Source organism: Cebus imitator, unplaced genomic scaffold, assembly GCF_001604975.1.
Source record: "Cebus imitator isolate Cc_AM_T3 unplaced genomic scaffold, Cebus_imitator-1.0 Scaffold524, whole genome shotgun sequence".
Classification (NCBI taxonomy): Eukaryota; Metazoa; Chordata; class Mammalia; order Primates; family Cebidae; genus Cebus; species Cebus imitator.
The window spans coordinates 1,284,112-1,299,622 of NW_016107839.1; the positions used below are offsets into that span (position 1 = coordinate 1,284,112).

The 15,511-nt window shown below is 58.2% G+C and overlaps 1 protein-coding gene across 1 annotated transcript in view; it reads left to right on the top strand.

Moving 5' to 3' along the window:
• The window catches only part of R3HDM4 (R3H domain containing 4), a 28,447-nt gene extending 12,936 nt beyond the window's left edge, over nucleotides 1-15,511 (top strand). Inside the window, exons 3-9 of the mRNA XM_037733446.1 lie at nucleotides 9,206-9,360; nucleotides 9,782-9,906; nucleotides 10,666-10,789; nucleotides 11,865-11,950; nucleotides 12,645-12,730; nucleotides 12,814-12,869; nucleotides 14,459-15,511. Of these exons, the coding sequence (XP_037589374.1) occupies nucleotides 9,206-9,360; nucleotides 9,782-9,906; nucleotides 10,666-10,789; nucleotides 11,865-11,950; nucleotides 12,645-12,730; nucleotides 12,814-12,869; nucleotides 14,459-14,562 (736 nt within the window). The 3' untranslated portion in view covers nucleotides 14,563-15,511. The remainder of the gene's footprint in view (nucleotides 1-9,205; nucleotides 9,361-9,781; nucleotides 9,907-10,665; nucleotides 10,790-11,864; nucleotides 11,951-12,644; nucleotides 12,731-12,813; nucleotides 12,870-14,458) is intronic.

The window sequence follows — 15,511 nt, forward strand, 5'->3', positions numbered from 1 at the left end:
GGGTCCGCGCCCCAACTCCCTGGGTCTGTGCCCCGACTCCCCCGGTCGGCGCCCCCCCACTCCCCCGGTCCGCCCCCCAGCTCCCCCTGTTCGCCCCTCCAACTCCCGGGTCCGCCCCCCCAACTCCGGGCTCTGCGCCCCCACTTCCTGGGTCCGCCCCCAAATCCCGGTTCGCGCCCCCATTCCCCGGGCCCCCGAGGTGCCCGCCAGAGAGCTTCCCGCCAGGGGTTCCTGGGCCTGTGTCCGCGAGCTCGGGCGGGAGGTGCCCTGGGCGGGGGTCACCCACGCGGCCGTGCGCCCCGGCTCGGCCTCTCGGGCTCGCCCCGCTCTGCTCGCCGTCTGGGCTTGTCTGCGCCCCCAGCCTTTCCTGGCAGACGCAGCCCCATAACCCTTGCAGGTTAAATCAGTAATCCGCGCGTCCTCCCGGCGTTTTTGGGGGGGGGACCTGGACGCGGGGTGGCCTGTGCGGGGTTCACCCGTGCGTCACCCCAAACGCGCAGGGACCTGGGGACCCTAGGGGTGCACCCCCGGGGTCCGGGTTCCGTTCCTGTCTCCTCCGTGTGCCGACCTGCCTCCACCTGGGCAGGTCATTTCACTCTCCTGTGCCTCAGTTTCCCCTTCTGTAAAATGGGATCGTAAGTGGGGCCTGTTCTCCAAGTGCTGGGGGTTACCGACGTGGCTCTGGGCTGGGCCCAGCACACGGAGTGTCCATTGTTTCCTTATTACTAATTATCGTTAATGTCTTATTAATTATTTTAGTATTACTCTTATTTGAGAGGGAGTCTCACTGTGTCGCCCAGGCTGCAGTGCAGTGGCGCGATCTTGGGTCACCGCAACCTCCGCCTCCTGGGTTGAAACGATCCTCCTGCCTCGGCCTCCTGAGTAGCTGGGATTACAGGCACGCGCCACCACCCCGCTAATGTTTTGTATTTTTAGTAGAGTTGGGGTTTCACCATATTGGCCAGGATGGTCTCGATCTCCTGACCTTGTGATTCACCCACCTCAGCCCCCTAAAATACAGCGGTGAGCCGCTGCACCTGGCCTTTAGTATTGGTTTTAAATGATGATTTATTACTATCATCATTATGTTTATGATATCATCGCTATTACCTCCCCCAGAGGCCATACCCATGGCTGCAGAGGTGATTTGTATCTGAAGGAGAAAGCATGCCTCTTTGATTGGTTGATTGATTAATTGATTGGAGACAGAATCTCCATCCATTGGCCAGGCTGGAGTAGAGGATGCCTCCTTTTCTTTTTTTGAGACAGAATTTCACTTTTGTTACCCAGGGTGGAGTGCAATGGTGTGATTTTGGCTCACAGCAACTTCCACCTCCCGGGTTCAAGTAATTCTCCTGCCTCGGCCTCCCAAGTAGCTGGGATTACAGGCATGCACCACCACGCCCGGCTAATCTTGTATTTTTAGTAGAGATGGGGTTTCTCCATGTTGGTCAAGCTGGTCTCAAACTCCCAACCTCAGGTGATCCGCCCGCCTGGGCCTCCCAAAGTGCTGGGATTACAAGCGTGAGCCACTGCTCCCAGCCTTTTTTTTAATATTAGAGATGGGGTCTTGCTACATTGCCCAAGCTGGTCTAAACTCTTGGGCTCAACCTGTCCCTCCTCTGCCTCCCAAAGTGCTGGGATTACAGGTGTGAGCCACCACTCTAGTTTATTGAGATGAAATTACATTTATTAGTATTTTTATTAAAACAGGGACTCACTCTATCACCCGGGCTGGGGTGCAGTGGTTCAATCACAGCTCACTGCAGCTTCCACCTGCCGGGCTCAGGTGATCCTCCTGCCCCTGCCTCCCGAGTTCCTAGGACCACAGGTGTGCACCACCATGCTTGGCTTATTTATTTATTTTTTTTTTGAGACGGAGTTTCGCTCTTGTTACCCAGGCTGGAGTGCAATGGCGTGATCTCGGCTCACCGCAACCTCCGCCTCCTGGGTTCAGGCAGTTCTCCTGCCTCAGCCTCCTGAGTAGCTGGGATTACAGGCACGCGCCACCATGCCCAGCTAATTTTTTTTTGTATTTTTAGTAGAGACGGGGTTTCACCATGTTGACCAGGATGGTCTCGATCTATTGACCTCGTGATCCACCCGCCTCGGCCTCCCAAAGTGCTGGGATTACAGGCGTGAGCCACCGCGCCCGGCCACTTTTTGTATTTTTAATAGAGACGGGGTTTCACCATGTTGACCAGGATGGTCTCGATCTATTGACCTCGTGATCCACCCGCCTCGGCCTCCCAAAGTGCTGGGATTACAGGCGTGAGCCACCGCGCCCGGCCACTTTTTGTATTTTTAATAGAGACGGGGTTTCACCATATTGACCAGGATGGTCTCGATCTCTTGACCTCATGATCACCCGCCTCGGCCTCCCAAAGTGCTGGGATCACAGGCGTGAGCTGCTGCGCCCGGCGCCTGGCTAATTTTTGTATTTTCAGTAGAGCCAGGGTTTCATCATGTTGGCCAGACCTCAAGTGATCCAACTGCCTCGGCCTCCCAAAGTGCTGGGATGACAGGTGTGAGCCACTGTGCCCGGCACCTGCTTCTTCTTGAAGCCCAGATGCAGCGACTCCCGTGTAACCGTGTAAATACGCTCATGTTTCAGCCCTCCCTGGCTGGGTGTTTACCTACCAGACGTGTCCTGGTGGGGGGTTGGGGACTGCTGGGGGCCTCCCCGGTCCACCCCACCCGCCGCTGAGTCACCTCCGCCCTGAGCCCTGGCTTCCTCCTGGACAAGTGGGTTCCTGGGGGAGGGGCCAGTGCGGGGAAAGGTGTGTTTTTGCCCAAGGGAGTGAAGGTCCAAAGGTCCCCTCTCAAAATCTGCAAGGGGTATAATTGGGAATGGCCAGGAGGCCTGTTCCCCCAAACCCCCGCAGCACGTGGGCTCGGGCCGCCCCCCTCCATGGACACACACCCTCAGGACTTCAGTGTCCACGAAGCCTCAGATACCCTCGCTGGGTCCTCGGTTTCCCTGTCTGTAAAGTGGTCTTGTTGGGTGCTGTGGGAAACAGATGAGCCAGCCCTTGGAGACTGTGTCAACAGAAGTTTAGTTATTCATTCAACAAACAAGCAGTGAGCGCCCGCTGTGGGCTGGGCACAGGCAGGCACGGGGGAGGAGGGCAAAGAAGTAAACAGGCCAGCCGGGGCCAGTTGGTTTCCGGAGCTTCCTGGTTAGGCTGACTGGGCTAGGTAGGGGCGAGGCCGTTTCTGGGGGTGGTGACCACACAGCCCAGGCCGGAGTGTCCAGGTGCCACAGGCGGAGAGCTCCCTGAGTTTGGGGCACTGTGTGGAGGGGCCCATGGCTGGGCATAGGAATTTTAAAATTTCATTTTATTTTATTGGTAGTATTTTTTTTTTCTTTTTTTTTTTTTTTTTACCACACTCCCCCCCACGCCGTCGGAACATATACATGGTTTTCCTGAGTCCGTCTCTTTCTGTCACCCGGGCTGGACTGCAGAGCCTCAATCTCAGCTCACTGCAGCTTCCCCTCCCGGGTTCAAGCAATTCTCCTGCCTCAGCCTGCTGAGTAGCTGGGACTACAGACACCCGCGGCCATGTCTGGCTAATTCGTTTCGTGTTTTTGGTAGAGATGGGGTTTTTCTGTGTTGGCCAGGCTGGTCTCAAACTCCTGGCTCAAGTGACCCAGCAGCGTCTGCCTCCCAAAGTGCTGGCTGGGATTACAAGCCTGAACCGCCGCACCCGGCCGCCGGGCGTCGGGGTTTTGATGTGAGACCTCCTGCCTGTTCCTTCCTTTTCTGGAGGGGAGTGTTGGTGACTCCCAGGCCCTGCTACCTACCCCAGAGGCCAGATGTTGGCTCATTTCTTGCTGAAAACTGATTGAAGTCAGCCAGCTCTATCCGGTGCTGGGACTCGAATTCCAGTGCTCAGCCCAGCACTAGAGGCCCGAGGGAGGGTCATGAGTCCCTCAAAAGCCCCTCAAACACCAGTGGAAACAGCCCTGGTGGGTCCAGTGCCAGGCCAAGGGGGAGCCAGGCCTTGCCCTGGGACGCTAGGGAGCTGGGGCCTGCGCTGGAGCAGGGGAAGGACTGGGCAGGTCTTCGGGGGCCTGGAGGAGGTCCTGGAGGGGGGGCCTGTGGGGCTTCGGTGTGAGGGAAGCAGGGTGGCTCGGGGGTTCCAGATGAGACCCAGGTTCACATGCAGCTCCTTCCATTTTCTGGGTGGCAGCGGGACAGCCCCGCTTCTCCAAGCCTCAAACCCTTCATCTGTAACATGGGGGTGACACTAGGGCCCCCCCCTTGCCGGGAGGGCTTGGGCTGTGTCACTGAGCCCCGCCCCGCTCACTTCCCCAAGGGCTCCCCTCGGATGTGACTTCCGTTATCGGCCCTGTCCAGCTGTTGGGGTGGAGATGTGGGCCCCAGGGCCTCAGGGGGGGCTGTGGGCGAATCTGGGGCGTGGGAGGAGCCTCACGTTGTGTGCAGCTTCAGAGACGCTGGCTTCACATGACCCTGCGTGCCCATTCGATGCCTGTCGGCCGCTGTGCTCTGTGCTGAGGACGTGGGCCACCGCCTCCTCCTTCACAGCAGCGGGAGCCTGGGTGGTGACTTTGTGCCTTGGTTTACAAACCTGTATAAGGGGGCCGGGCGCAGTGGCTCATGCCTGTCATCCCAGCACTTTGGGAGTCTGAGGCAGGTGGATCGCTGAGGTCAGGTGCTTGAGACCAACCTGGCCAACATGGCGAAACCCTGTCTCTACTAAAAATGCGAAAATTAGCTGGACGTGGCGGATGCCTGTAATCCCAGCTACTGGGGAGGCTGAGGCAGGAGGACAGTTTGAACCCGGGAGGCGGGGGTTGCAATGAGCCAAGATCGAGCCGCTGCACTCCAGCCTGGGTGACAGAGTGAGACTCCATCTCAAAACAAAACAAAGCAAAAAAAACCCCAATTCTGTATAATGGGCATTAAAGTAATGTCACTTGCCTCCTGGGGGACAGTGCAGGTGACAGGAAATGAGCCTAACATGGGAAAAATACTCAGTCCAGGGACACTAGTATGACTGAGAGCCGTGTGGCCTGGCTGAGGGGTGAGTTCCCCATCAGAGGAGGAAACCAAGCCAGTGGCCGTTGAGATGAGGAGGGGAATTCATCCCAGGCCCTTTGGGCTCTAAGTACCCCTCCCAAACCAACTTGTTTCCACTTTTTGAGAGGGACCTGAGGTGAAAGGTTACAGGGGGAAGCATCCTAGCTGGGGCTCACACACTCAGGGCTGTGTCTGGCTAACGCCACAGCCCCCGGAGGTGCCGGTTTCTGTTTCCAGCCTTGCCTCAGCCATCGGGTTCCGAGTTAGCCTTGCCTTGGCCGGTGAGGTCCAGGTTTGAGGCTTGACCAGAGCCTCTCCCTTGGGTCCGTATTGGTGGGTGCTCGTGCGTATGCGAGGTTTTTGTTCCGGCGACTTTTCATAGAGGTTTGCTGCGGTCTGTGGAGACTGTGCTGTTAACCTGCCTGTCCTCTTCCCACTTCAGACAGCCCTGGGTCTCCTCACCTTGTTTACTTTTTTTTTTTTACGAGACGGAGTCTCGCACTGTCGCCCGGGCTGGAGTGCGGTGGTGCGATCTCAGCTCACTGCAACCTCTGCCTCCCGGGTTCAAGCGATTCTCCTGCCTCGGCCTCCCGCGTCGCTGGGATTACAGCTGTGAGCCACCACACCCGGCTAATTTTATATATTTTAGTAGAGACGGGGTTTTACCGTGTTGGTCAGGCTGGTCTCGAACTCCTGATCTCACGTGATCCGCCTGCCTCGGCCTCCCAAAGTGCTGGGATTACAGGTGTGAGCCACCGCGTCTGGCCTACTTTTTAATTTTTAATTTATTATTAATTTTTAAAGATAGAGTTTCTCCATGTTGGTCAGGCTGGTCTCAAACTGCCGACCTCAGGTGATCTGCCCGCCTCGGCCTCCCAAAGTGCTGGGATTACAGGTGTGAGCCACCGCGCCCGGCGCTTTTAAAAAAAAAAAAAAAAAAAAAGAGTCTTGCTCTGTTGCCCAGGCCGGAGTGCACTGGCACAGTCTTGACTCACTGCAACCTTTGCTTCCCAGGTTCAGGTGATTCTCCTGTCTCAGCCTCTTGTGTAGCTGGAATGACAGGCGCCCACCAGCACACCTGGCTAATTTTTGTATTTTTGGTAGAGATAGGGTTTCACTATGTTGGCCAGGCTGGTCTAGAACTCCTGACCTGAAATGATCCGTCTGCTCAGCCTCCCAAAGTGCTGGGATTACAGGCGTGAGCCGCCGTGTCCAGCCAATCAGCTCGTTTACTTTTGGTGCCATCACGCCAACCTTAACCTCCTGGATTCAAGCAATCCTCCAGCCTCAGGCCCCTGAGTAGCTGGGACTACAGGCATGTACCAGCACACCTGGTTAATTTTCTAATTATTATTATTATTTTTTTTTGTAGAGACAGTGTCTTGCTACATTGCTCAGGCTGGTCTTGAACTCCTGAGCTCAAGGAGGTAGCAGCCTGTCTGTGACGTGCACAGGCTTATTAAGGCTTGAGAACTCTTTACATATGTGTGGACCCTGGTGAGCACTGATCTAATTCCTGATCCCCTTGACTGCATAGCCTTGCTCTATCGCCAGGCTGGAATGCGGTGGCGCGATCTCGGCTCACCGCAACCTCCGCCTCCCGGGTTCAAGCGATTCTCCTGCCTCAGCCTCCTGAGTAGCTGGGATTACAGGCACGCGCCACCACACCCAGTTAATTTCTGTATTTTTAGTAGAGACGGGGTTTCGCCATTTTGGTCAGGCTGGTCTCGAACTCCTGACCTTGTGATCTGCCCGCCTTGGCCTCCCAAAGTGCTGGGATTGCAGGCGTGAGCCACCGCGCCCGGCCTGTTTGTTTTGAAGTGCAGTCTTGCTCCGTTGCCCAGGCTGGAGTGCGGTAGTGTGATCACAGCTCGCGGCAGCTTCAACCTCTCCAGGCCCAAGTGATCCCCCTGCCTCCAGCTCCCAATGTGCTGGGATTACAGGAGACCTGCAGCCTGGCCCGTGTGGTTTTTCCTTGCCAGAAAAGTCCCCATCCAGGAGGCCCCCCCAGCCCACTTCCCAGGTGGCTGCTGTGTGCACCTGCCCCACTGCGTTTGCAGCGGGAGGCCCGGCTGTGACAGCTAATCCGTCTCCACAATTAATGTCATTTCTTGGGGCCAGGCCGATTAGCTCTGGGGGTGCGGCTGCAGCCCCTCTTTTGTCCTGGCCCCAGGGACAGGGGACATTAAGGGACAGGCAGGGGGCCTTGGGCATCACCTGGAGCTTCTGAGACTGTTTACTTCCTCCTCTGCTGCTGGGGGTGGATAAAATCAAGTTTCTCGACTCTCCGTTTCTGAAGGAAGCTGTTCTTCACATCCCAGAGGCAGCGTGCCCTGCTGGCCTGCAGCTAACACCTTGAACACTGGGGCAGGAGGGTGGGGGGCGGCAGCATTTCTTGGTCATTCACCTGCTGTGTGACTTCGGGCAAGTGTCTTCAGTTTTCTGAGCCTCAGTTTACTAATCTGTCATCACAATTTTTTTTTTTTTGAGACAGTGTCTCACTCTGTCTCCCAGGCTGGAGTTCAGTGGGATGACCTTGGCCCACTGCAACCTCCGTCTCCCGGGTTCTGGCGATTCTCCTGCCTCAGCCTCCCGCGTGGCTGGGGTTACAGGCATGCACCACCGTGGCCGGCTAATTTTTGTGTTTGTAGTACAGATGGGGTTTCACCAAGTTGGCCAGGCTGGCCTCAAACTCCTGACCCCAGGTGATCCGCCCACCTTGGCCTCCCAGAGCGCTGAGATTACAGGCGTCAGGCACCGTGCCTGGCCTTTTAATTTTATTTTTATTTTTTGAGATAGGGTCTCACTCTGTCACCCAGGCTGGAGTGCAGTGGCACGATCTCAGCTCACTGCAACCTCTGTCTTGCAGGTTCAAGTGATTCTCCCACCTCAGCCTGCTGAGTAGCTGAATTACAGGCACATGCCACCACACCTGGTTAATTTTTGTATTTTTTTGGTAGAGGCAGGGTTTCACCATGCTGGCCAGGCTTGTCTTGAGTTTCTGACCTAAAGTGATCCACCCATCTTGGCCTCCCAGAGTGCTGGGATTACAGACATGAGCCAATGTGCCTGACTTAAATTTTTTTTTTTTTTGACAGTCTTCCTCTGTCACCAGGCTGGAGTGCAGTGGTGCGATATCAGCTCACTGCAACTTCCGCCTCCTGGGTTCAAGTGATTCTCCTGTCTCAGCCTCCCAAGTAGCTGGGACTATAGGTGCACGCCACCATGCCCAGCTAATTTTTGTATTTTTAGTAGAGACAGGGTTTCACCATGTTGGCCAAGATGGTCTGGATCTCCTGACCCCATGATCCACCCATGTCGTCCTCCCAAAGTGTTGGGATTACAGGCGTGAGCCACCGTGCCCGGCCCTAATTTTTTTTTTTTGACACAGTTTTGCTCTGTTGCCCAGGCTGGAGTGCAGTGATGCCACCACGCCAACCTTAACCTCCTGGACTCAAGTGATCCTCCAGCCTCAGGCCCCTGAGTAGCTAGGACTACAGGCATGTACCAGCACACCTGGTTAATTTTCTAATTATTATTATTATTATTATTATTATTATTTTTTGAGACAGAGTTTCACTCATGTTACCCAGGCTGGAGTGCAATGGCGCGATCTCGGCTCACCGTAACCTCCGCCTCCTGGGTTCAGGCAATTCTCCTGCCTCAGCCTCCTGAGTAGCTGGGATTACAGGCATGCACCACCATGCCCAGCTAATTTTTTGTATTTTTAGTAGAGACGGGGNGTTGACCAGGATGGTCTCGATCTCTTGACCTCGTGATCCACCCGCCTCGGCCTCCCAAAGTGCTGGGATTAAAGGCTTGAGCCACCGCGCCCGGCTCTAATTATTATTATTATTATTTTTTTGTAGAGACAGTGTCTGGCTATGTTGCTCAGGCTGGTCTTGAACTCCTGAGCTCAAGCGATCCGCCGGCCTCAGCGTCCCACAGCGCTGGGATCACAGGCATGAGCCACCGCGCCCAGTCTGTGGGGTGATGTGGGGAGGAAACACATAGGACTTTAAGGGCCCAGGACTCCACACACCATAGGGCTGAGCTCTTCATTGCTGGGAGAAACCCAGCAGGCCATGGCTGTGGTAAGGTTCTTTTCGGAGATCTTGGCCAGTCTTGGCCCTGAGGACCACCCCCGCCCCGGCCCACAGGTCCCTTCCCAGCTGCCTGCCTGCCCTCGCCAGCTCCCAGGTGAAGAGACTGTCAGCTTCGAGGCGGAAGCAGCACTTCATCAACCAGGCAGTGCGCAACTCAGACCTTGTGCCCAAGGCCAAGGGGCGGAAAAGCCTCCAGCGCCTGGAGAACAGTGAGCAGGGGTCGGAAGGCGCCTCTTCGGGGCTCCTGGGTCTTGTAGAATGGTGTGTGTGTTGGTGTTCTCTCTGCCCCTCCCATGAGCTGGGCCTGGGCAGGGCTGGGGACCCAAAGAAGTGTCACCTTTAGGCCAAGGGAGCATATAAGAGAGCCAGACGCAGGTGCCCTCTGGACTCCTGGATCAGGGCTAGGTGGGAGGGTGCTCCGAGCATTGGAGCTGGGGCTTTAAAGGATGTGTAGGAGTTCAACAAGCCAGGAAGTGGAGGTGGTTTCTGCACCTTCTGGGGAGTACAGCTGGAGCATGGAGGTGGGGTGGCTGAGATGATGAAATGAGAGGAAGCCTAGTTCTCGAGTCCCCATTGAGCCTGGGGTCCCCGAACACCACCCCGACACAGAGACCACCTGCTTCCACCTAGCCCAGTACCTCCTGACCCTGCTGGAGACAGATGGGGGCCCGCCTAGCCTGGAGGACGGGGACGTGGCACCCCCTGCATCACCCGGCATCTTCGCAGAGGCCTGCAACAATGCCACCTACGTGGAGGTGCGGCCCCAACCCCCTCGCTCCCTCCATGTGGGAACCCCCGGCTCCACATCACTTCTACGGCCAGGGCACCCGCCTACTTCCCATCTCCTAATGCAGGCCCCGCAGTCTCCTCTGGGGTCCCCAGACCAGGCCAGAATCTCCACCTGACCCCTGGAACCTGCCAGCTCCTGGATTCATCCACCCAACATGTTTTGGAATCCCCCCTCCAGTTTTGTTAGTTTGTTTGTTTGTTTGAGACCGAGTTTTGCTCTTTTGCCCAGGCCAGAGTGCAATGGCACAATCTCCAATCACTGTAACCTCCACCTCTCGGGTTCAAGCGATTGTCCTGCCTCAGCCTCCCAAGTAGCCGGGACTACAGACAACTACCACCACACCCAGCTAATTTGTGTATTTTTAGTAGACACAGGGTTTCATCATGTTGGCCAGGCTGGTCTTGAAATCCTGACCTAGTGATCCACCTGCCTCAGCCTTCCAAAGTGCTGGGATGACAGGCGTGAGCCACCCGTGGCCTTGGGGGAGTGTTTTATTCACATCAGCTCCCCTCACCCCAGACAGCTGGGCCTATCCAGGTTCCCCAGGGCCCCGCCCTCAGCTCAGGACCCGACACAAGCAGCGGCTCAGCGGACAGAGGTGACCGCAGGAGTGCTTCCCCCTGCTTGGCGGCCTTTCTTGCCCATTCGCCGAATGAGGTGCTGAGGCCCAGAGACGTCAGCCCAGCCCGGGGTCTCACAGCAAGCTTGGCGGCCTCTCTTCCAGGTCTGGAACGACTTCATGAACCGCTCCGGGGAGGAGCAGGAGCGAGTTCTTCGCTACCTGGAGGATGACAGCAAGAGCAAGGCGCGGAGGAAGGGCCCTGGCCGGGGGGAGGACCGGAGGAGAGGTGCGGGCCTGGCTGGGGCAGGTGTGGGGAAGCCAGGGCAGGGGTGGGGGCGGGACCCGGGGTGGGTGGGGCCAGGATGGAGGTGGGATTACGGTTGGGGTGGGGCCTGGGTGGGTTGGACCTAGCATGTGGGTGGGGCCAGTGTATGAATGGGGGCGGGACCCGGGGGGTGGGATTATGGTTGGGGTGCGGCATGGGTTGGTTGGATTTAGCGTGTGGGTGGGGCCAGTGTATGGCTGGGGTGGGGCATGGGGTGGGTGGGGCCAGGATGGGGGTGGGATTATGGTTGGGGGGGGCCTGGGTGGGTTGGACCTAGCATGTGGGTGGGGCCAGTGTATGGATGGGGGCGGGGCCTGGGTGCGTTGGACCTAGCGTGTGGGTGGGGCCAGAGTATGAATGGGGCGGGGCCTGGGGTGGGTTGGACCTAGCGTGTGGGTGGGGCCAGAGTATGAATGGGGCGGGGCCTGGGGTGGGTTGGACCTAGCGTGTGGGTGGGGCCAGAGTATGAATGGGGCGGGGCCTGGGGTGGGTTGGACCTAGCGTGTGGGTGGGGCCAGAGTATGAATGGGGCGGGGCCTGGGGTGGGTTGGACCTAGCGTGTGGGTGGGGCCAGAGTATGAATGGGGCGGGGCCTGGGGTGGGTTGGACCTAGCGTGTGGGTGGGGCCAGAGTATAAATGGGGCGGGGTCTGGGGTGGGGGTGGCCAGGATGTGGGTGCCCAGGATATGGATGGCAGTGGGTAGGGGTGGGACCTGGAGATAGATAGGGGTGGGGCTGGCTGGCTTGTTTGGGACTGGTATGGGCGGGTCCTCCTGTATACCTGGGGCCAGCCTATAGGTAAGGGTAGGGCCAGCTGGATGGGTTGCGGGGTCAGGGTATAAACGGACGTGGCCTGTGTATGTAGGGTCTGCTCTCTGGGTGGGGCCACAGTGTGGGCGAAGGTGTGGTTTGGTGAGCAGGTGAGGCCAAGGCACAGATGGGCATGGTCTTCCCGGGAGGGCGTGGTCTGACAGGTGGGCAGGGCCAGGACGGGCGCCCCAAGACTGCCCCCGCCCCCGTTCCCCCATTCCTGCAGAGGACCCCGCCTATACACCCCGCGAGTGCTTCCAGCGCATCAGCCGGCGTCTGCGAGCCGTCCTCAAGCGCAGCCGCATCCCCATGGTGAGTGCCTGGTGCAGGGCGTTGCCTTTCTGTCTGCCTCGTCTTTTTTGAAGGCCCCTTTCCCAGGCACAGGTTCTCACCTGGTGCAGGTCGCATCAGAGGAAACAGGGCAGGATACAGACAGTGGGACCAGGGATCTGAGTGGGAGGGCGGGGGCAACGAAGGCGGGCACTGCTGGGTGTGTAGGAGTTCCTTGGCAGAAAGTGGGCACTGCAGGGTATGTAGGAATTCCTTTGACAGAAGGGTACTGCAAAGTGTGTAGGAGTTCCTTGGCAGAAGGCGGGCACTGCAGGGTGTGTAGGAATTCCTTTGACAGAAGGGTACTCCAGGGTTTGTAGGAGTTCCTTGGCAGAAGGCGGGCACTGCAGGGTGTGTAGGAGTTCCTTGGCAGAAGGCGGGCACTGCAGGGTGTGTAGGAGTTCCCTTGGCAGAGCGCGGGCACTGCAGGGTATGCAGGAATTCCCTTGGCAGAAGGGTACTGCAGGGTGTGTAGGAGTTCCCTAGGCAGAAGGTGCAGGAAGTGGGAGGTGGTGATGTCTAAGTGTGTGGTGGCCTCGGAGACAGTTAAGCAGCCTCACGTGGCGGGTCAGAGGTCATGTTCGGGCCCAGCCCTGTGGGCTCCTGGGGGGCCTGGACAGCCCTCGCCCCCCCCGCCCACCCGAAGGTTCCTTAGTGCCCTGGCTGCCCTCCCCAGGAAACCCTGGAGACCTGGGAGGAGCGGCTGCTCCGGTTCTTCTCCGTGTCCCCCCAGGCCGTGTACACAGCCATGCTGGATAACAGGTAAGCAGGGAAGGGGGGCGGCAGGTGGGCAGAACCCCCACTTCCTTGGCCCCGGCACATTGCTCACTGCCCGTCCCCCGCAGCTTCGAGCGGCTCCTGCTGCATGCCGTCTGCCAGTACATGGACCTCATCTCCGCCAGTAAGTGCTGATGGCCCCCAAGACCCCAAGTTGGCGGGCTCCACACGGGAAAGTGGCCAGGGTGCCACAGGGCTAGTTCCTCAGAGCGAGGCTTTGTGGGGAGCTGGGGAAGGCGGCTGGAGTGGGGATACTACGAACTCAGGGGTGGCAGTGGGACCCTGCCTTGAACTGGCCAGAAGCTCTCCGGCGTACCCGTCCCCACGCAGAGTGACTGCAGGCACAGCCAGGCTGCTGGCCCACGCAGAGTGACTGCAGGCACAGCCAGGCTGCTGGACACAGACGCCCTCCACATCTTCAGGGCCCAGGTGGGGGTGATAATACCTGGCTTGGAGGAACCTCTGGAGTCAGAGATAAGATGGGGGGGTGCAGTGTCTGGAAGATTCGCATTTAGCTATAGGGTCTCCCCCATACCACACGTGGGACCTCAGACGAGAACCCCTCCTGGCGCCTGTGCTCCCACTTTTCCAACGGGGTGTGGTCTGAGAACACCTTCCCCCCACCAGCGAGGGTCTGTGCAGGTGCCTGCTGGCGCCAGGCCCCCCATCTGGTCCTGGGCCACTCCCACCTGTCTTGCCTCCTGCCTGGAGTTGCCAAGGGGATTGTTTCCATGGCAACCTGATGGCGCTTCCCCCGTTCCCTCTGTGGGAGACGCAGCCCCCATGCCTGCATCTGTTGGGAACATAGGGTCTTGGCTGGGGGTGCGGGGCTTGGCGCTTGGTGGCATGGAGCTGTGGTCTTGACACGGAAAAGGAAGGGTCCCAGCAAGATGGGGAGTAGGGGGTGGGGGTCCCAGGCAGAGGGGACAGCTGAGGCACAGGCCCAGAGGTGGCATGGAGCTCACATGGGACATGGCTTGTTTTTTTGTCATTTTGAGATGGACGCTCGCTCTGTCGCCCAGGCTGGAGTGCAGTGGTGTGATCTCGGCTCACTGAAACCTCCACCTCCCGGGTTTAAGCGATTCTCCTGCCTCAGCCTCCCGAGTAGCTGGGATTCCAGGCACACGCCACCATGCCTGGCTAATTTTTGTATTTTTAGTAGAGACGAGGTTTCACCATGTTGGTCAGGCTAGTCTCAAACTCCTGACCACCTGATCATCCCGCCCCGGCCTCCCAGAGTGCTGAGATTACAGGCATGAGCCACTGCGCCCGGCCCACTCATTCATTTTTTGCAGTAAGGGGGAGATGGGGAAGGGGAGGCTAGTGGGAGCTGGACCACCCAGGGCCTGGGTGCTTCAAAGCTGCCTCTACAGGGCAGGCCTGGGAGGCCAGACACTCTGTCAGCACATGTGTGAGTGGCCACGTGGCCTCAGGCCCGGTGCGTTTCAGGGTCCCCCTACGCACCATGGGATGCATGGCAATGGCGAGTGAGGTGAGCCCCAGATGAAAGCATGCCTGTGGGGAGACTTAGGTGTTCTTGTGAGCCAGGCTCCAGGACCCCGGGGCTTAGGGCCAGCCAGGCCACTGTGACCAGCACACACGGCTGGCGGTGACCTCCCCAGGAATAAGTGAGGGCGGTCTGGGTCCAAGGCACCTCAACCTGCCGTGGCTCCCGAATGCCCCCCAATCTTGCCCCACTGGTCCCTTCTGCAGGTGCCGACCTGGAGGGGAAGCGGCAGATGAAGGTCAGTAACCGGCACCTGGACTTCCTGCCACCCGGACTGCCCCTGTCTGCCTACCTGGAGCAGCGCAGCTGATGGCGGCCCCTCGGAGCCTCCACTGCCGCCTCGCCCAGCACCAAGCCCTTTGATACTTTCCGCTACCGATACCTGTCTCTCGCGTTTTTAGAATTTGTCTTTGGAAACCTTTTTCCCTTGAGGTGATCTCTCTCACCCTGCTCCCTCCTCACGCAACAGACGCCACCGCCACCGGTGGCTGGGACTTCCCATCCCATCCTAGCTCCAAGCTTCCCGCTCTGGGACTTGTATTTGGGTGGGGAGACCCGGCCTGGGCCTGTTCCTGCTTCTTCATTGATTGGGTTTTCTGGCCCAGTCTGAAGCTCAAGTGAGGAGGGGGAGGCTGGGTTTTTATCACTTTTAATGAATTTGGTGTGATTTGTTGTAGATTTTTAAATTTCCCTTTTGGAGAGAAAAACCAAAAAACCCACCCCACTGGTAAAGCATGGGTCTTGGTCCCAGCCCCTGCTCAGCCCCTCCCAGTTTTTAGCTTGAATGAGGAAGGGGGTCTCTGGGACCCTGCCCCTCATGCCAGAAGCATCGTGTATTGCGTGTGTGTGTGTGTGTGTGTGTGTGTGTGTGTGCACCTTGAGACCCAGGACAGGGCCGTGTCCCGAGGGCTGGTTTTATCCTCCTTGCTCCTCGTGCCCTCCCCACACCGCCTCTGTCAGGGCTCAGGGTCCCGCCTGCTTTACACAAACCTCCCTCTTTTCTTCCCCTCCTTTACACTGGGGGTCCAGGACTTCCAGCCAGAAGCCTCTGCCCGTGCACTACCTTGTCTGTCCCGCCCACTCCATGTCCCCCTGTCCCCCAGCCTGGCTCCTGCTTGATAGCCCCTGTGTCCCCATGCTGGTCCTCCTGACACAGGCTGCACGAGTCAGGCTGGGGGCCTCCCCGCCCCCTCGCCGAGTGTGGGTGATTGTATTTTGGGGGGAAGTGGGGGATTTAATAAATTTCTGGTGCTCTGGCC